We start from the raw sequence: 20,807 nt of genomic DNA on the forward strand, positions 1-20,807 counted from the left end.
CCATTTCCCCCTCCCGACGTTAACACGTCTGGTTTCCTTTTGGGGAGATGTACTACAGATTGGGGTTTCACCCTCTGCTCCAGGCTTAGAGCATGGGCTCTAGGTCTCAGCCAGTCAAGTACAGACATTCCGGCCACAGTGATTGGTTCGGGGATGGTACCTAGCCAGTCCCAATCACAGCTCCTTTATGGAAGATTTTCCTGGAGCTTCTGGGAGAAAGACAGAGGCTTGACAGCTGGAAATCTGGGGCCTGTGAGGCTGGAGCTGCCGACCCCACAGGAGCCACAGGTTGAAACCGACTCTGAGAACAAAGCCAAGTGGAGAGCTGGAGACACCACTGGGCCCTGAGGCTGGCCTGACACCCGCACTGTCCTCGTATGTAAGCCAATAAATCCTTGTCTGGATTGGGCTTTCTATCACTTGCAGCCAAGTCTTGACACCCAAGGCCTGTGAGGACTCGGAGTGAATTCCTGAAGGTGAGCTCCACGGTGACTCTTGGTAGAGTCACATCTGTCTCTAAGGATGCCCAGCAGAGGACCAGCCTTGATAAACTCTGGGGGAGTTAACTCCTGCATTTCCCTCTCAGGCAATCAAAACACTGACCCACATGGGGAAAATGGATGTGAAGGGGGCTACTTGGTTCCCTCAATCACTGGAATTGCTTCCACAAGTCCGGGCACTCATAATGGACCCCCAAAGGTGGGCAGGGTAATATGGATGTGGCTGCTCCTCTGGGAGCGGGGGCTGTAAACCTCACCGGTGGACCCCATACATCCCAAAAGGCCTCACTCATTTTGAGACAAACCTGGGTGAAATTTGCGTTCCTGCCACTTAATTGCAACATGATCCTCAGCAAAAAAACAAAAACAACAACAAAAAACCCTCTTGGTTTGCTGCCACCCTCACAGGGAGCTGTAGGGTAACCACCAACCAAGCACTCAGCTCAGCAGCTGGGGTGAGGCCAGCCCGCAGTAAGGGGCCATGTCCCTTCTTCCCCAAGTCTGGGGGGGGCGGGGGAGGGGAGAGGAGCAATGGAAAGGTGCCCCCCAGCCCCGCCCTCGCACAGAGCACGTCACACACCACCGCCACCCAGGTGTGGGTACAGTTTATTCTTCACAACAGAGAAATACAAAGAGCAGAGCGTTTGGAATTCCTTTGTTTCTTGCTCCGTTTAGTGTCTACCCCACGTTCGATTTTTATTTTGCTCCCCACCCCTTTTCTTAAATATAATGCAAACTTGTTTCCTGAAGCACTGAGGGGCACGTGCCCTCACCTCCCTGCCACCAAGATGCAGACCGAGAAGCCAACAGACTGTTTTCTCTTTTTTAATAAGGTAACTAGTTCTAAATATGGTGGCCTGGAGGTCCCATAGAAAAAAGCAAATGGGGTGTTAACAGTATGTATAACAGCGTATTTACAGGGTAGTAACATGCGGACAAAAAGCTACAATACTGAGTTATCAGACGACGCAAGTCAAACAAAGGGGTGGGGGTGGGGGCAGAGAACCCCATGGGGAAAAAAAAAAACCCAGGAAACGTTAAACTGGTAAATCAATGGCGAGTTAAGGCTTAAAAAGTGTATAAAAATAACACAGTTAATATTCAAAACGGAACTCCAGATACAGAATATATAGATGAGTTTCTGTCTAGTTTTCTTTTTCTTTTTTTTTTTTTTCCCGGGGGATGAAGGGGGGGCTTCTCCGGGCTCTGTACATAGTTCCTATATACACGGACACGCATGGCTTTCAGATTGGGGTGTGTCTGTGGGGGCTGAGGGCAGGGTATGCTCCTGGGACCCTCCTCCCCGAGGATCCCTTCCCTGCTGAGGGGCCTAGGGCTTGGACTGGGAGTTCCCCCTCCATGACAGGGAAGACAAATAACCCCTCCCTGGGCACTGCCCCATCTGGAGGAAATTCTGGAGGGGGGTGGTCCTAAGCCCAGGCCCACTCCCTCCCCACCCCCCTGCCCACAGTCTGGGATGGTGGGAGAGGTAGCCAATAGGTTTCCTGGCCAGCACCGAGGTAGACTGGGGTGGTGTTCAGGGCAGTGGAGGGCCAGGTCTTACCCAGCCCACCCTCACCCCATTTCCCTGGGCCTGCGCCCAGCCCAGCCCAACGCTGCACCCTTTGGTCCTGCGGATCTCCCGGCCCCTCTCTCATTTTGCCTCCTGAAGCCTGGGCAGCCTTGGGAGCTGCTGCATCCCTCTGCTCAGTAATGCCCAGGGCGTAGCTCGAGAGGTGTGAGCTGGGCACCTAGGGGTGAGTGGCTCACTCCAGCTGCCTCCTGTCCCCTCCCACCTGGGGGTCCCCTTTGCAGTCCAGAAACTCAGGCCTGAGCCTTCCCTCAAGACCTGAGGCTGTGGCAAGAGAAGGTCCCACGCTGCCCTCTGGTTCTCTGTGTCCATCTGTCCGATTCTTTTAATTTCTCGGTCTTAGCAGCACCAACTTCTTGGCCAATAAATATCTTTTTTGTTATTTCCAAAACAAACTTTAAAAAACAAAACAAAAAAACAGTGAAGCAAGTGGAGGGTGGGGAACAAAAAGAAACCCAACAGAGAGGTTCAAAGTGCTCTGAGATCGTCTTTGGATGCCACCAAAACAGTCCAGAATCTTGCAGTTGGCCTGGCCGCCCCCGGAGCTGGACCGGGCAGGGCTTCTGCAGCCCAGGCTTTCTGGAAGGTCAGGAAGGTCATGAGAGAGCTCGGCTGTTCCTGGAGGGCCCCTGGAGGAAGCTGGGGCCTGGTGCTGCCTGGGTCTGTGTCTGCCAGTGGGCAGGGTGGGGCGGCGCCTTGGGTCGGCTCAGATGAGGGAAATTCGCACCGGGATGCCGGGGGACTCCGTCCTCTGGGGCGAGTGGTGGCTCACCAGGTGCTCCACCACCGTGTGTTTGGACATGTGCTTCATCAGGTAGGTCTCCTGTGGGCAGGGGTGAGATTCAGGACATGTAACCAACCAACCATCGGCAAGAGACGCAGGGGAGGCTGCAGTTCCCACAAGTGCCCACTGGAGGGCTCCTTGGTAGGTGGGCCAGCTCATGGTGAGCAGGCCCCGCTCTAGGGCATCAGACGGGCAGGGGGCGGTAGTTCTAGCGATGCAGAATCGCCACCGGGGGTGGATGCTGGTTCGTTTCCCACACTCTGAGCCCACAGCATGCTAGCTGGACAACTGGATGGCAGCGGGCTCGTCCCTCAGCAGTGCCCACCTGGACTTCTCTAGGGCCAGGCCGCCAGGCTGTACTCGGGTATGCTGGCTGAACCTCCGCCTGCCTTGGGGATCGAGCATGGCTGCCCCCTTCTGGATGGTGCTCCAGCGAAGGAAAAGCAGGAGGCCTTGGTCTGAGCTGGGTTCTGCCATCTCCTAGCAGTGGGACCTCAGACGTGTCATCTCCTATGTCCAAGGCTGTTTCCTCCTCTTGAAGGCACAACCTCAGCGGGTTGCTATGGTGGCCCGAGCTCCCAGCATGCGGTACGGGTTGAGGGGACTGCTCCTTCCCTGGTCTCTACACTGCATTCCAGGTGATGGTGGGAGCCCCAGCCACTGCAGCCCCCCACCCCCACCCCCAACGTGATCCTCCCTGGGAAGAAGCTGCACCTGACAGGACTGGTGACTTGCAGAAGCAGAAGCTGGGCATGCTCGGCTCGTCCCTTGAGTGCCAAGTCTGACCTGAGGCACCCACAACTGGCTCACCTGCAGGCCCAGAGGCCCCCACACTCAGCTGGGAGGAGGTGGAGCACCTGGTGAGCCACCACTTGCCCCCCAGGACATAGTCCCCCAGTCTCGAATGTCACTCTGCTCAGAATCTGGTAGAGGAAGCCCTCAAACGTGGCAGCAACATGCTATCAAACAACACCCGAGGGAAGCCATCAGCAACGTCCAAACTAGGAAACTATTCTTCAGTGACTACACTGCAAAGGAAGAAAAGGCCCGGGAGGGGGGACAGGGTGGGGATCAACAGATTAAGAGATCTATTGCTTGGGTGCAACGTGGGGATCTTATTTGGATCTCGATGATAAAATCAAATTGTAAGTAAATAAAATTCTGGCCTTCTGGAGACAAAAACGTGAACACTGACTGGGTATTTGATGATATCAAGGACTTATGGTGAACTGTAAAGATATTGTGGGTATGTTCAGAAAGAGGAGTCCTTGTGTTTAGAGACACAGTGAACATTTTCAGATGAAACAATATAATGTCTATTTTACTTCAAAAAATAGGGATATGGATGAGGCAAGATTGGTTGACGGTTCTGGGGGCTAATGGGAACATGAAGGTTCACTATTCTACAGTTGGTTAAAGTAGTTTAAAATTCAATCCATTTAACTGTTTTTTGTTTTTTGTTTTTTAAATAAAAGGTATGTTGGGGGGCCTGGCTGGCTCAGTCAGTGAAGCCTGTGACTCTTGATCTCAGGGTCATAAGCTCAAGCCCCACACTGGGCACAGAGCCTACTTAAAAAAAAAAAAAATACGTCAACTTACTTTAATTAAAGCCAAAAATAAATTCAAAATAAAGGTAACTATTCTTGTTCTAGAGAGTCCAGTTGAGGCCGCGTTCAGGATGGGGCCGCAGGGACACTCCCTGCCCCCAGAGTTCAGACAGACTCCATCTAGAACTATAGCCAGTAAATGCCGGGGGCCCCTCCCCCAGGAGCAGGCGTGAGGAGGCGGATGTCGAGAACTTGAGGCCAACACGAGCCGAAGGTCAGCCAGCTAAGTGGGGCTCCTAGGTCTCTGTGGCGCCCCACCTCGCCCCTTGGGACCCATTCCCTGCAGGTTCTGCCCTCTGTCTTTCACTTCTCCTCTGCCCTTCAAACTCCAGGGAAGGAGCAGTGTGACGAACCCAGCACCCAGCAAACTGTAGGCCTGGCTGGCACCTGACATACCGCTGACCACCCAACGTGTGCCCCCTCCAGTCAGTGACCTTTCAAAATACCCTCGCAGACAATGGCTTCCCCCCAGTGGCTTCCCGCTCCACCTGGCACGTATCCAAACTCCCTAACAGGGCCTCACAGCCCCGTGTGACCTAATTTTCCTTCAGTTCCTGGACCGCGCCATGTTTGTTCCACCTCAGGGTGTTTGCACTCACCGTTCCCCTGCTTGGAAGGGTCTCACTCTCCTTACCCTTCAAGGCTCCATTGAAATGTTGTTACCCCCTCAGTCAGCCTACCCAGACCTGCGTCCCCTTCCCAAATCCATTCCAGCCTCCCCGCTGCTTTATCAACCTATGGTCCTTCAGCCCAGTGGTTCTCAGTCAGAGGCGGCTCCACCCTGGCCCCAGGACATTTGGCAACATCTGGAAACATCTTGGGTTGCCAGAGCTCAGGGAGGGGGCTGCTAGTGAGCAGAGGCCAAGGACGTTGCTAACATCCTATAAGGCACCGGGACAGCCCCCCGGCGAAGGTACCCTGCCCACATGTTAGCATGCCCTAAGGCTGACAAACCTCCTGAGAGCAATTACCACTATTTGTCATTCCATGTTTATTTGGTGGTTACTTGTTTAATATCTGTCTCCAGCAGTAGACTCCAACCTCCCTGGGGGCAAAGAATGTGTCTTGGATTCATCCTGATGCCCAAGCGCCTGGCACAAATGTTCAGTAAACACTGAGCGAATAAACAACGGTGAATTGGCGGACATTTATTAGGCACTGACTGGGCCGGCCAACAGCCCTGTGAGGTAAGAACAGTTACCTCGTCCGTTTTACAGATAGGGAAATTGAGGCTCAGTGATTTTTTTGAGGGGGGGGTTTACCTGGGGCTCTGTTAACCAGGATATTTCATTAACTGAACACACACACCTAAGTGACTTGCTGGGCTCCCTCTTGTGGGTGCTGAAAGGATTCTGCTGCAGGAAAATTCCCACCCAGGACGGGGCTGGATGAGATGACTTACTGTGCAGGCCTTTCCTGGGGTGAGGCAGCTCTGGGCCGAGTCGCTGTGCCCCCTTGTGGCCAGGATGGGGGTTGCAGCTTCCCCAGTGGAGAGGCCCCTCCCCTCCCTGGCTCTGGAGAGCAGAATGCCTGGCCCCCCACCACTGCCTTGAGTGTTCCAGGGCCTGGAGGAAACCACGCCTGGGAAAGCCAGGCTAAAGGCCACCAGGAGGCTGGGAACTTGGCCCAGGGCAGCCAAAAACAGAACTGGGAAGCCGAAGCGCTGGCCCAGCCAGCCACTCATCGTGATCTTGCGGGGTCACTTCCCCTCTCTGGGCCTCAGTTTCCTTGTCTGGAGAATGGGGAGAATCAATACAGATCTGATGAGGAGAAGGCTGAGGCCCAGGGAGAGGAAGAGGCTCCGCAGGGACCCCAGGGGCCCCAGGCACTCACCGAGGTGTAGGCCCGCCCGCACATGCTGCAGCAGTAGGCCTTGGCGTGCTTGATGGCGTGGGCCGAGAGGTGGATCTGCAGGGAGGCGGAGTCCGAGTAGGCCCGGTAGCAGTTGGGACACTTGTAGGGCTTGTCCTTGTTGTGCTGGCGCTGGTGAGACTGTGGGGAGCACAGCAGGGAGTGAGGAGCCAGGTGGAGCTCCCCCAGCCCCACCCCACCCCCTTCTGCTCCCTCTGCAGGGGGGCAGGCAAGAGGCAGCCAAGAGGCAGGCTGGCACTCACCTGAAGGTTGGAGAGCTGAGTGAAAGCCTTTTCGCAGCCAGGATGTGGGCACTTGTAGGGTCTGTCGCCTGTGTGGATTCTGCAATGGGCAGCCCAGTGAGGTGGAGTCCCTGACAGACAACCCGGCCAGCTCCAGCCCCCAAGGCCTTGGATGGCCTGCACCATATATCCAGCTCCCAAGCCTCCCAGTCTCCACTCCCCACACTCTCCAGAGAGCACCTGGCAAGAGCTTCTTCTTCTCCTTCCTCCTCTGGTCTCCCAGTCTGCCAGTCTGTGACCAGAGTCCTCCTGCTCCCCACAGGTCCCTGCTGAACCCAACCCACCACCAGCATCCACTCAGAGACCTGGCCCAAACCTCCAGCTAAACAGCAGGGGCTTGCTCAGATTGCTTTCTGTCCCTCTCTTCTTCAAAACCCACCCGCAGACCACCGTTGAAAAGAACACAGATCCACCACTTTGCCAGGAACTTCCCTGTCCACCTTGCCTCTTTCCCTCAGAAGGAAGCCTCTCTCTCTAATTGGCACCCAGTTTCTGTCTCCTGCCCTGTCCCCACATCAGAGACATGTCTAGGATGGTAACCTGGTCACCCCAGCTACTGAGAGAATGCAGGACAGGGAGGCCCTGCAGTTCAGCCCCTCTGCCCCCTCCCATTCCTGGGTTCTCATCCTGGCTCCACCTTCTACTAGCTTGGTGACCTGGGGGGAAAAAACCACCAAGCCTCAGTTTGCTCATCTGCAAAATGGGCATAAAAATATGCTCAGAGGCTTTGCTGAGTGTTGGCACAAAGTCAGTGCTCAGGAAACACCTGCAATGTTTATTACGTGGGGCACCCATGTGCCAGGCACCACGCTCGGTACTTGGAGTGAACAAAACAGACAAAAACCACTGCCTCGTGGAAACAAACAACAAACATGAACGAAGTAAGTAAATCCCACGTAGAATGTAATAAGTGCTGTGAGAAGAAAATAAATAAGGTGGGGGGAGCATGAAAGCCCCGTATGTGTGTGTGTGTGTGTGTGTGTGTGTGTGTGTGGCAATTTTAAACAGGGTGGTCAGGGCCAGCCTCCCTGGGAGGCTGACTCCAGAGTGACGCTGCTGGCTGTATTTTCTGTTCAAGTCTGTGGCGCTGCTCATGCTTGTCTGACAGGCCAGGTGAGGACGGAGCTGGGCCCAGACGAGGTGCCTGGCACACGTGTGGGAGCCCCGTCCTCCACGCGAGCCTCCCACTATCAGCCTGCACTTGTCTCCCGCCACCTGTCTGGCAAACCCTCTCTGCCGAGCAGGTGGGCAGCAGAATGTGGGCTGGCCTGAACCTTGTTTGTCTCCTTTGCCGCCGAGCATCAGGTGGAGGGAGAATCCGGCCCTGGCCGCTCGGTGTAGGTTCCCTCCCCTAATGCCCCAGGCCACCTCGCTGACTGGGCTGCTCTGCCCGTCAACCCGCTCATCAAACAAACTAAGGTCCCTGTCGCAGCAGGCCTCGTGCCAGATAGGCTGGAATAAAGAACCGTCCCTGCCATCGACAAGACGTTGGCTGCCCGCTATGAACACGGATAGGGTCCGGATTCCTTAGTGTGTCACTCAAGGCCCTTCACCACGTGCTCTGGCCTCCCCTCGCCGCTCCTATGCACCCTCCATCCTGGTTGGAGATCCATTTCTCATCAGGCAACCTCGTCTGACTGACGATCCTGCCCGCCACGCCCGTGCCCCCGCTGCACCCTCGGCAGGGGAGGCTGCCCCTCCTGTTTCCTCTACGAGACAGGGATCCGAGGGCAAGCACAGGGCCCAGGCTCAGGTGCAAGGCCAGCCCCACCCACAGGCTGCACAGAGACCTGCCAAGTGGAGCTGGGCTGGCCTGGTGTTGAGAACCCATATTCTACCCGCACAATTCTGGGTGTCAGCCTCAAAGACGGGTCATGGACATAGGGAGTCATGGACTGAATGAAGGAAAGCGAGTTCTTTCTCTCAGGTCAGTCACTGTCAACAGTAGTGTGCTCAACATAACCAATGCCATCCATACCGCACGAACATTTATTGACCGACTGACCGAGCACCTTCCAAAGGACTTTAGGTTCTTCCCCAGGGACCCAGCCAAGCCCTCTTGAAAGGGAAACTGCCCTCCGGCCTCCTCCGGTCCAAGTGTCATGGCTGCCTGGCCTCCTCCCTGGCCTCCATCCACCACTGCAGCAGTGTGGGGATCCGACCTTGTCGTGGCCCTGCCTGGCAACCTCCATAGTCTCTCCCTTTTCCAAACCCCATGCCCCGGCATTTAAGGCCTTGGTTTCTAAAGCCTCCCCCTCCACCACTGCTCTCCCCAGCATGGCATCCTTCCAACTTCCCCGCAATGTGCATGCATCCCCCAGGAGGCCTCCGAGCCTTTGCTCATGCTGTTGCCCCATCTCTAGGGAGGGCTACGGACCCCTCAATACCCGACCCCGATGGTCCTCCCCCACCTCCCCCACCTACTTCACTCTTTCGTGGAAGTTTCCACACCCACCAGCCTCCCAGGTCACAGTGGGGTGCTTCTGGGCCAGAGCCTGCCTCTGGCCACTGATCCGCCCTCGTGTGTGCCCCCCAGCACTGGGCTGGCTCCAAAGGGGCACCGGCGAGTGCCAGCTGGGTGAACGGGGGGCCAGGCTGCATGCTCCCAGTGACACTGAGCCCCAAAGCTCTTCGGTCCCTGACTTGCAAGTCAGGACCAGGTCCTCAATTCCCGCATCAGAGTCCCGTCCTTGCAGAGCATCTTCTCGGTAGGGGAGCACCCAGCCCTGGCTCCCACAAGTGCGGTGAAGGGGAGCTCACCACGGACCCCAGGCGACACAGGGAAGCCGAGCTGCGGCACAGGGAAGCCGAACTGAAATCGGGGCCCCTGGACGGCCCCAGCCCCACCTGGGGCCCCAGACACTCGCTCTGCAGTGCCAGGCACCCCCGCCCAGCCAAGCTTCTCCCACAGCCTCACGGCCACAGCCCCTTCCTCCCTCTGAGGCGCAGGAGAAGGGTCCTGGGATAGAGCCCCACATCGGACTCCTGCTTTTCTTTACTTGCTGTGTCTTCTCTTCACAGAAGGAGGTCCCACCAGAATGCTCCAGCTCCCAGGAACCACATTACCCCCAAAATGCTCCCATCTTTCTCAACAATCAGAGTAATCTTGCTCAACCTGTTTCTAAGTCCATTTCTATTACGTGACCAGGGCTGGGTCAGCCTTGGACATGATCTTTTATTCCAGTCATTACTGGCAGTCACCCCTGAATGACAGATTTGATTAGATGCCCTGACTGGTTCTCTGTGAAGGAGCAAAAAGCAGGAAGGAGTCTCCGTGGAATGGGAGAAAACAAGGAACCTGGAATCTGGTTGCTTCTTTGCATTTGGCTTTTTTTGTTTGTCTAACAGATTCTAGGACTTCTGGGCATGGGGGACATCCACCTCTTTGTCACTGGGTTAGGACACATTGGTTTAATTATAGGTGCCACTGTCTACTGACTAATCATTTGTCTCTAATGTTAACAGGACCCTCTTATGTTGCTTGTTTCGTTTCCCACCATTATGCACTCAAATCACTCAAGAGGAAAAAAATGTGTGTCTTCAGGAATAGAGAGCAATCCCTGGATCAGGAAATAATCCTCCTTCACGGGCCGGTTAATTTTTTGTTGCTGTTTTGGTCATGGTCTTGATTAATATTTTAAAACAAAAGTTTACTTCTGAAAAAAGCTAGGGATTCTTTTTTCTTAAGATTTTATTTATTCATGAGAGAGAGAGCACAAGAGAGAGCACAAGCAGGGGGAGGGGCAGAGGGAGAGGGAGAATCAGGCTCCCCAGCGAGGAACCCAACAGAGGGCTCGATCCCAGGACCCTGAGATCATGACCTGAGCCAAAGGCAAACGCTTAACCGACTGAGCCATCCAGGTGCCCCAAAACTATGATTCTTCATACTTATCACTACTTGCTACGGTGTTTATTTTCTATTAGACCGATGTTCAGACCTTGCCTAGGCTGTCCACTTAGTGCCCTCAGCCTTCTCAAATCCAGGCCCCAAAGTATCAAAGTATCTTTTACACCCAAACGCTCTTGGCCTTTCTAGACGGCCACCAGGCAACACCAAAGATTTCCTTCTTTGCTTTGTAAGAAGAGTGGTGCTCCGAATGAGCGAGCCTTTTGTGTTTTCTGTATTTCGAATTAGCAAACATTAGAGCGAGAGTTGTTCTATGAAGATGCAAGTGTAAGAACGCTGGCAAATCAAAAGAAGAGACACTCAGGAGCGCCTGGGTAGCTCAGTCAGTTAAGCGTCCAACTCTTTTTTTTTTTTTTTTTTTTTTAAAGATTTTATTTATTTATTTGAGACAGAGAGAATGAGAGAGAGAGAGCACATGAGAGGGGGGAGGGTCAGAGGCAGAAGCAGACCCCCTGCCGAGCAGGGAGCCCGATGCGGGACTCGATCCTGGGACTCCAGGATCATGACCTGAGCCGAAGGCAGTCGCTTAACCAACTGAGCCACCCAGGCGCCCAGCGTCCAACTCTTGACTTTGGCTCAGGTCATGATCTCAAGGTTGTGAGATCGAGCCCCGTGTCAGGCCTCGTGTCAGGCTCCGTGCTGGGTGCGGAGTCTGTTTGGGATTTTCTCTCTTCCTCTCCCTCTGCCCCTCTCCTAAAAAAAAAAAAAGAAGAGACGCTCGATCTCCCTGTATTAATTTTATATTTTATGTGTACACATATATACAGAAAATGTCTTATATATTTATATTTATTTTATATATCTGATTATATGTAATTTATACAAATATACAGTATATCATATAGAATTATATATCCTATATAATATAAATATATATATTTGTGTACTTTGTTAAAAAAATCTTTCATTTATTTGTCAGAGAGAGAGCACAAGTAGGGGGGAGGGACAGAAGAAGAGGGAGAAGCAGGCTCCCCGCTGAGCAAGGAGCCTGATGCGGGACTCGATCCCAGGACCCTTGGATCATGACCTGAGCGGAAGGCAGACGCTTAAAAGACTGAGCCATCCAGGCGTCCCAATTTGTGCACTTTTTTTAAATGGAGACAAAAAACCAGTAATTTATTTTCAGGTACAATAAAAATCAAAAGAAATGTCCTTAGAGAAGTTTTTTCTAGGGCGCCTGGGTGGCTCAGTTGGTTAAGCGACTGCCTTCAGCTCAGGTCATGATCCTGGAGTTCCTGGATCGAGTCCCGCATCGGGCTCCCTGCTCGGCAGGGAGTCTGCTTCTCCCTCTCCCACTCCCTGTTTGTGTTCCCTCTCTCACTGTGTCTTTCTCTGTCAAATAAATAAATAAAATCTTTAAAAAAAAAGAGAGAAGTTTTTTCTACATTTAACTATACTTATCAATTAGTGACAGTCCTAACACGTGCTTTAGGAGATAAAGAGCCCGAAGATGGGTCAATGCCCTTGCTGCCTAAAATACATTCTTAATCTGTAAAATTGATCATGCATTCTATTTTAAGGAAGACTCCATTCTCCTCCATTCTGACATTGTTGATTGTTACAATAAATGTTTATTGTTACGATAAATGGACCAGTCATTCAGGCTTACCAACACTTCCTGTCCCACCTGCCTAAAGGCCTCTGCTTCAGGTCAGAAGTCCAGTCTTCCAAAGAAGACATCAAGAGATTATGGCCTCAGTAGAGGACTGTAACACGTGCATTTGGCTCTCCAGACTCCAGGGAATAGATGAATGCACGCGGCCTCCACCCGGATACCATCACCTTGACCAGACACTGCCTGAGGCCAAGGCAGGATCCGAGAGAGTCTGCAGTCCAGAAGCAGCCAACTTGGCAGACCGGACGAACTACCCAAGGTCAGCAGAACAGGTATTAGGACCTCGAACCGAATGAAAGTGATTTAAGTGGGGTTCATTTCTATTTCCTAAAGGGGATATGAGAAGACCTTTTTCTTCTTTGATCTACACCTCTAATCCTCAATTTGGGAGGCTATATTTGAACCAGGAATAAAATATTCCTTAAATGGTGCCTTTCCAACTAACCCTTCAGAATTCTCGGGGAGGAGGGAAACTATAAAATTTAACATAGATATAAACTCATGAATTATCAAGGAAATTTTAAAATAATAGTTCTATTGGGGCACCTGGGTGGCTCAGTCGGTTGAACGTCCGACTCTTGATTTCGGCTCAGGTCATGACTTTGGGGTCGTGGGCCCCAGGTCAGGCTGTGCACTCAGCGACGAGTCTGCTTCTCTGCTTGAGGATGCTCTCTCTCTCCCTCTGCCCCTCCCTCCCCCACCTGCTCCCCACTCTCTCCCTCTCTCTAAAATAAATACATCTTAAAAAAAATAATAAAATAACAGTTCTGTTGAAAACAGTATGTTACTGGCCCCGCCTACAAAACTGCTCAGAACAATTGCCGACAAATATTCACAGTGCCTTCCCTGGGGTCATCTTCTCTTATGGCCGTTAGGTTGGTAAATAGGGTCAGTAAGAATCTGTCCTCCTTCCCAACAGGGTATAATTGGGTAAATCAAATTTGTAACCATGACCATGCCAGAAATGTCACATTTAAAAGACAAATTTCATTTAATTAGGCATGACAAGCCTGACAGTGAAACACACGGACCATCCTTCCCACGTGGGATGTGGCCTCCGTTGGAAGCTGCGCAGGATCTGCTCCCTGGCTTGTGGATTCCCAGCCTTTAAGGTTACAGAAAACGTTACTCCTGCCAGTCTGAAACGCTGACAAACGGGGATTCTGCAAAAAGAAGGCACCCTTCCCATTACAGGATATGTAGGTACCACCTGACAAGACTGACCTGCATGGTTCGAGGTTTCTGGTCTTAGATAATATCCTAAGAAATTTTTTCACACACACAGATTAAAATGATGACCCAGGGGTTCCGTGAAGTCTCCTGATAGAAGTTAGCTCTGAAGCCTTAGCATCATGTGCTCTGATTTTAATAGCCATACAACCAGGAAGACTTTGTTTATTAATCATCACCTCGTTACATAGGCCTGTGTCCAGAAAGCTGGCCAAACTTAAAAAAAAAAAAAAAAAATCAAAGCAATGACAAACATCAGAAAATTGCTGGAACAAAATGCTATGGTCCAATCCTTATGCCTCAGGAGGCACAGGACCGAGGGAACGGACAGAGGCCCTGTCCTGCTCGCACTCTGCCATTGCTCTCTTACAATCAAACCTGCGCATTCTGCCTCCGAGTCCAAGAACTAGACAAACAAGGCATTCCGCGCCCCGTGATAAAGCCTACCAAGACAATGGGCATATCCAAATAAATCACAACAGTAACAACAATTTTTAAAAACCCTAAAAGGAAAAACTAGGGTCTGTCTCACAGCAGTCCCCCAAAGAGAGAAAACGTGATCGCTTCTGGCAAGTTACAAGCTCCACAGCAAAAACAACGGTATCCTTGACCTTCACAAAGCTGATATGCCAACACACAGCAGCGCTCACAGACATGATTGTTGGTGGGGGGAAAACTGCTGTGTTTCTCTCTGAAGAGATGAACTGCAATCTTGGTAACCTTTGGTTTGTTTCTTTAAATACCTACGGTATTTTTATTTGCAGTGGCGAGTCAGCCTTTCTGATGTCCGTACTCCCTTGCAAAAACCTGTCTTTCCTTAAAGCATTTATATTTCTGAATCTTTCACATACTCCACTAGATCATATGCCTATGAGGACAGGGATTTTTGTCTGTTTTGTTCACCTGCTGTGTTCCCAGCACCTAGAACCATGCCTGTCTTAGAGCAGAGGCTCTGTAAATATTTGTTAAATGTGAATTGTATGCCCTATAAAAGATAGTTTGACTTATTCCACAAATATTCCACAAACACCCAGATGCTTATTACGGGCCACACGCTGGGGATATGGGTCTGGAGGGGACCAAGCCCTGGCTTTCAAGAGCCCCCAATATATTTGGGGTGGTGGACAAAGAATGTGACACATACAAGACAGCCTGCCATTGCTCTGATGGGCATGCACGGGGCCTAGTGGAGCCCCAGGAGGACTTCCCGGAGGAAGCTAAAAGGAGAGATGGCTAGGAGAGGGCCAGAGAAACAGGATAAAGAAGGGAGAGGGTGTTTCAGGTAAAGGATACGGCAGATGAGAAACGGTGGGACGGGCGGCACGGTAGCGACAGCAGAGGCCTGTGAGGTCTACAAAGGTCACACCATCAAAGGCCTCAAATGCCAAGTAAAGGAGTTTGGTCTTGACCGTCAGGGCAGTGGGCACCTGCTCATACCAGGTCCATGCGCCAGCGCAGGTGCCAAGCTGAGACCAGCTGCCGGGGGGCAGCCCCAGGCAGGCCACTCACCTGGTGTGCTGCTGGAGGTGGGAGAGCTGTCGGAAGGACTTATCACAGTAGGAGCAGTGGTAGGGCTTGACGCCCAGGTGGATGCGCAGGTGCTGGGCCAGGTAGGAGGCATTGGCAAAGGACTTGGAGCAGTGCGGGCACTTGTGGGGCTTGGCCTCGGTGTGGGACTTGGAGTGGATCTGCATCTCAGACTTGGTGAAAAAGGTCAGCGGGCACACCTTACACCTGTGGGGCATGAGGCACGTTCACACCTGGGAAGACCCCCACCCTCTGCCCGGAAGCGCAGGGGACCTCCCGCACCGCACAGACCCTGCGCCCAGCATAGAGCTTTCTTGTGAGGAGCCCCGGGGGGGGGGCACAGGCCCACCGGGGAAGGCCGGGGGGCAGGCTCCCAGCCCGACACCCTCCAATCTGGAGGCCAAGGCTCTTCCACCGGGGGCTCCATTCACAGAAGCAGGGGAGCGCTTTACACTTCCCAGGGGAGAGGGGCCTGGCAACCCTGGGGACGTGTGCCCAGGGCCACAGCCTACAACACTCGGAATAAGAAGTTCTCCTGCCAGCTACACGTCAGAAGCATCTGGGGAGCTTTCAAAAAGGGATCACTGGCCCTCTGCATGTCCCCCGCCTAATAAAGTAAATCAGAATTTCTGGAGGTATGGTCCTGGGATTGGCATTTTCTGAGCGCTCTCTGGATGATCCACACTTGAGGGCTGAGAATACTGCTTGAAGGGAGGAGGAAAGGACTCCCATGGCTCCAGGCTATGGTGAGCTGGGCCCCCCAGCAGCCCTGCATAAGCATGGGAGGACAGCCCTAGCCCACCTGCGAAGGGGCTGCGGGTGGGGCTTGTCAGGAGAACCCCGCTCCTCGGGACCTGGCACGCACCCTGAGCCCCTGGGGCCCCTCTTTCCAGCCCCAGCTGTTGGGCTCCTAGGGCAGCCCTTGGTGCGGCTCTGGCCCAAGCCCTTGTGGACCCCCTTTCCGCCAAGACCCCCACCTGTATGTCTTGCCCTCCTTGGCAGTCTCGCCCGAGGCCAGGATGGGGTAGGGGACTACGAGGACAGGTGGCCCCCCTGGGTTCTCCGCCTTGATCTTTTTGCGGCCACGCTCGGACTTGGGGGGGCCAAGGAGGCCGTGGCCCTGGATTGTCTTGATGGAGTCCAGGAGGGGGGGGCTGGTGATCCCTGAGATGAGGGTGGGGGACGAGGCGATGAGGCGGCTCTGGCTGGTGGTGGTGGGTGTGGACGGGGTGCTGGTACCCGTGCCCGCGCTCGACTCGGACGTGCTCACAGCCGGGGTCCGGGAAGAGAGCCCGAGACCTGCAGAAGACACAGGGCGGGGGAGGCAGCTGCAGAGGCCTTTCCAAGCCTCCTCTTCCCTTCATAAATTACCCAGGGGTGACTACATGAGAGTCTGTGTATGTGTAAGAGGCCTGACACACTGAAGGACTAAATTGGGTTGGTAACAGAGGCACTTTGGAAATATTTTAAACCACAGGAAAAAAGCACAAAGATGTTCACTACTGTGTTATTTGCAATAGCAAAAAATTAGAGGAACTGAAATATGCAACATTAGGGAAGGGGTCGATATGTTGTGATCAGTCTTCTCCACTGAACATTAACTGCCCATTAAAAAATTATGTTTGTAAAACAAAACACACACACACGAAACAAACAAACAAAACCAGCATATGTATGCACAGACAAAGTAAGTAGGAGAAGGAGATGTACCAAAAGTGATATGGATAGCACAACTGGGAATAATTTTTTTTAAGTATTTTGGCCTAACTGTACTTTGATTCTTTGACAATGAACTTTTTAAAAAACTTCTGTAATACAGGGGCGCCTGGCTGGCTCAGTCAGAGGTTTGACTCAGTCAAGTGTTTGACTCTTGATCTCAGGGTGGTGGGTTCTAGCCCCACTTGGGTGTTGAGATTACTTAAAAAAAAAATAAAAGCTTTTAAAAAAGGGAAAAGGAGGAGCGCCTGGGTGGCTCAGTCGGTTAAGCGTCTGCCTTCGGCTCAGGTCATGATCTCAGGGTCCCGTGATCAAGCCCCACATTGGGCTCCCTGCTCTGCGGGAAGCCTGCTTCTCCCTCTCCCACTCCCCTTGCTTGTGTTCCCTCTCTCGCTGTGTCTCTCTCTGTCAAATAAATAGATAAAATCTTAAAAAAAAAAGGGAAAAGGAAAAAAAATAAACTGTTGTAATAAAAGTCATTCTTTTAAAAACGAGGGAACTAGAAACATTTACAGTATCAGGTGAAGCAGACAAAAAGATGAAAATGGTATCTTTCATGTTACTAAAAGGATGCTTCTTTTAAAAAGAAACCAAAAATCTACCATTGAGAAAGGTAAGCTCCAGAGATGGACAAGTGTTCGTGTCAGCCACTGCTGGTCAGAGTATGCATTTTCACCCTCAATGGAGGGCTGATTGGCAGAAGCCATTAATATGTCAAATATACATAACTTCTTTTTCTTTATGATTTTATTTATTCATTTGAGAGACAGAACATGAGCAGGGGAGAGAGGCAGAAGGAGAAAGCAGACTCCCTGCTGAGCTGGGAGCCCGATGTGGGGTTCAGTCCCAGGACCCTGGAATCAGGACCTGAGCTAAAGGAAGACGCTTAATCATCTGAGCCACCCAGGCGCCCCAAATATACATAACTTCTGATGAAGCAATGTGACTTCTAGAAATTGTCTATAAAAAAATATTTGCACACGAGCACATGAGGACCTTCTATATGACCAGACCGGACACAACCCATTTGTCCTCAGCAGGGACTGTGTAAAGAGATGTAGCCCATCCTCACTATGAAGGACTGAGCAGGCATGAAAACAAGAAAGATGCTATGCAGTGGTGGAGAACCCCCAAATGTGCTGTCGTCAGGTGAAAAAGCAAATCGTAGACAGTATGAACCCAACTATTAAAAAAAAAAACACACATCTAAGCTTCCTGTGTAGGTAATAGACAATACAGATGTGTGTGTGTTAATGCACAGAAATAGATCTGAGAAGACACACCCAATTAAATTTGTGTATAAACTGTGGTATGCTCTAGGGACGAAGAATTTTCTGGTAAAAGGAGATTTTCATACTTTGTCTATCTGCTTCTATGTTATTTGAATTTTTTACCTGGTGAATTCATCCATTTTTTTTATATCTGTGATTAAAGGATAAAACAAAATAAATTAAAGAGAAAACATGAAAATGCTAACAGTTGTAGGACTAGGGCTAATTTTTTCACTTTTCAGCTTGTCTGCAATTTCTACATTTTCTATAAGGACTATGAATTACCCTTATAATTAAAAAAAGCATTAAATATGCTTATGATAGAATGGTGGGTAGGAAAAGTGAGGTGAAGTCATGGGTACAGCCCCACGACAAGCTCAGCAAAACACACACGCGTATTAAAAAATAAACAAAGAAGATGGAAAAGGAAGGAAATGAACCAAAAGGCTCTCCTAAGCTGCTGGGTTAGGAGCTGGGGATTATGAGTGGGTTTTTCTCCCTGAGTTTCTCTTTTTTCCAAATTTCCCTTAATATGCTTATATTACTTTTTTAATATTACTTCTATAATGAAAAAAATAAATTTAATAAAATCATAATAAGGGGGGATGTGCAGAGTGGGGCTGGGGCCTTGCAGAGGCTCACTGGGTCCCATAATTCCTGGGCGTCTCTGAGAGAATGGGGGAATGAGGAGAGAGGCAGAGGCGCCCAGCTGGAGGCAGGGGTGGAGCCAGGGGAGGAACAAAGGCTCGGCTGCAGTGGCCTCCAGAGAGAGCCTGCCCACCAGGTTCTGAGGTAGACACCAGGCAGCCCCGGCCACATGACACCACCTCAGGATGTCCCCGACACCCCAGTCTCAACCTACCCAAGACTGAGCTCACCTCTTTCCCTACCCTGCGTTTCCTCCTATGATTCCACTTCCATGGCAGTGCCTGGGCTGTTCGCTCAGTTCTTCTCCCTCTTCACCCCTGCAGCCAGCCCAGCACCAAGCCCTGTCCATTCCCCTCAACAAGTCTCAGATCTGTCCCCTTCTCTCAGTCCCCACGGCCACTGCCTGATCCAGGCCACCACTCTCTCCTACAGATCTCCCTGCCTCCTTCTCTCTCCCAGCAAGCCAGTCCCCACCTCCCAGCCAGACCCAGCTTTGCAACCCAAATCTGAGCATTCCCCTCCCCGACGTAAAAATCTAACATGGCGGGGCGCCTGGGTGGTTCCGTCGTTAAGCGTCTGCCTTCGGCTCAGGTCATGATCCCAGGGTCCTGGGATCGAGCCCCGCATCGGGCTCCCTGCTCGGCGGGAAGCCTGCTTCTCCCTCTCCCACTCCCCCTGCTTGTGTTCCCTCTCTCGCTGTGTCTCTGTCAAATAAATAGGTCTTTAGAAAAAAAAAATCTTCCATGGCTCCGCACTGCCCGAGGGTAAAGTCCAAACTGCACAGCCTGGCCCACAGGGCCCTTCACATCTGGTCTGCTTCCTCTCTAGAGACCAGCTAGAGCCAAGGGTCATTAACACCCGGGCTCTGGAACCACACTGCCTGTGCAACTCTGACTCAGTTTCCTCATCTGTTAAATGGAGACGTCAGGGTGAGCACGAAACTGTTGTTTCCGAAGTCAAAACCTGCCAACTGTTCAACCTAATAACTAGCAGTGCCCACCGCACAGGGCTGCTGGGAGTAATAAATGAACACTGCTGGCCACACACAGGCGCTCACCTGGAACCAGCTGCCATATTATGAGTGTAATCACCATCATCATCACCATCATCACCATCATCATTTGCCCCTCCCACCCGGGCGGACCATCCTACTAGTGCTTTCTACACACAGAACCCTTTGCACATGCTGTTCCCTCTCCCTCTCCACTGCGGTCGTTAACAGCCAACCTCTCCCGGCATAGGGGCCCCTTCGTTCACCCCCAACATGTCTGGTCAGGGCTCTTCTCCCAGCAGGCAGCGCCCCGCCCAGGTCCCGGCGACTTAGGGGGCGCGGTCCTGGGAGGACCCCGCCCCCTTCGCCCCGCCCCGCCCTCGCCGGCCCCGCCCCCTCCCGGCCCGCCGTACCTGTGACGGTGCTGGTGGCCGGCCGCGCGTGCAGCGCCACGTCGGGCTGCGGCACGGCCTGCGGGTGCAGCCCCGGCACCTGCTGCAGCTTGGGCAGCGACATGACGGCCTGGCTGCTTTCGGCCGGCGCCGGCGGCACCAGCAGCGGCTGCTGCGACGAGGCCGACGTGGGCGGCAGGTGGGGCGGCCGGATCTTCTCCGCCATCAGCTGCTCCTTGATCTTGTTAATCAGGACCAGGTTGTCCAGCTGCGGGCGGGAGAGGAGAGGCACTGAGGGGGCTGGGACCGCGTCCGGCCCCTTCCGCGGGCCGCCGGTCCCCCGCAAGCCGGGAGCCCCGAGCCCCGCAGGCCGGGCCCAAGCCCCGGGGCAAAGCGGAGCAGCTCCAAGACGGAGAGGGCGGCCGGAGGGCGACGCTCGGTCTTACCTGGCTGGGCATGGTGGGAGGAGGGGGCCAGAAGTAGGGGTTGTTAAATCGAGGCTCGGCCATCCTGCGGGGAGAAAGCGACTGTCATAGGGACCCTCCCCAGCCGCCTGGGGCGAGCTCCCATCAGCCATGCCCACTCAAGTCTGGCCCAGTGTCTGGAACCCCCGCCCCCGTGGGATCCTCACCCTACCGCAGAGCAGGCCCCCTCCCAGGGCCGGGCAACCGCGCCTCCAGGCTGAAAAGTCAGGAATTCAGTGTCTCCCTCCGCGGGCCCCAGAAGGCAAAGGTCAGAGACAGACCAGCTAGCTAGCACTCAGTCCCCCCATCACCCTGATGCGGGCAGACCAATCCCCATCCCCGAGAAGGGCCCAAGGCTGCAGAACCCACCCCATGGACCATGGATTTCACATAGAAGCCCCCCACCCCCAC

General features: G+C 52.8%; 1 protein-coding gene across 5 annotated transcripts in view; it reads right to left on the bottom strand.

Moving 5' to 3' along the window:
* Positions 1 to 1,309: 1,309 nt before the first annotated feature.
* The window catches only part of ZNF362 (zinc finger protein 362), a 38,946-nt gene continuing 19,448 nt past the window's right edge, over positions 1,310 to 20,807 (bottom strand). For 4 of the 5 annotated variants that reach the window (XM_054512996.2, XM_045898145.3, XM_045898148.3 and 1 more), the window contains 7 exons: positions 20,379 to 20,442; positions 19,954 to 20,200; positions 15,892 to 16,213; positions 14,897 to 15,121; positions 6,597 to 6,675; positions 6,316 to 6,474; positions 1,310 to 2,914 (listed from right to left, as the gene is read on the bottom strand). In XM_054512996.2, coding sequence (XP_054368971.1) covers positions 2,798 to 2,914; positions 6,316 to 6,474; positions 6,597 to 6,675; positions 14,897 to 15,121; positions 15,892 to 16,213; positions 19,954 to 20,200; positions 20,379 to 20,441 — 1,212 coding nt within the window. In that variant the 5' untranslated portion in view covers position 20,442 and the 3' untranslated portion in view covers positions 1,310 to 2,797. Of the gene's footprint in view, positions 2,915 to 6,315; positions 6,475 to 6,596; positions 6,676 to 9,053; positions 11,236 to 14,896; positions 15,122 to 15,891; positions 16,214 to 19,953; positions 20,201 to 20,378; positions 20,443 to 20,807 lie in introns of those variants that run through there. The other variant, XM_054512997.2, reaches the window with a different exon arrangement.

Source organism: Mirounga angustirostris, unplaced genomic scaffold, assembly GCF_029215605.1.
Source record: "Mirounga angustirostris isolate CCGP_5_RB_7025 unplaced genomic scaffold, mMirAng1.0.hap1 SCAF_4, whole genome shotgun sequence".
NCBI lineage: Eukaryota > Metazoa > Chordata > Mammalia > Carnivora > Phocidae > Mirounga > Mirounga angustirostris.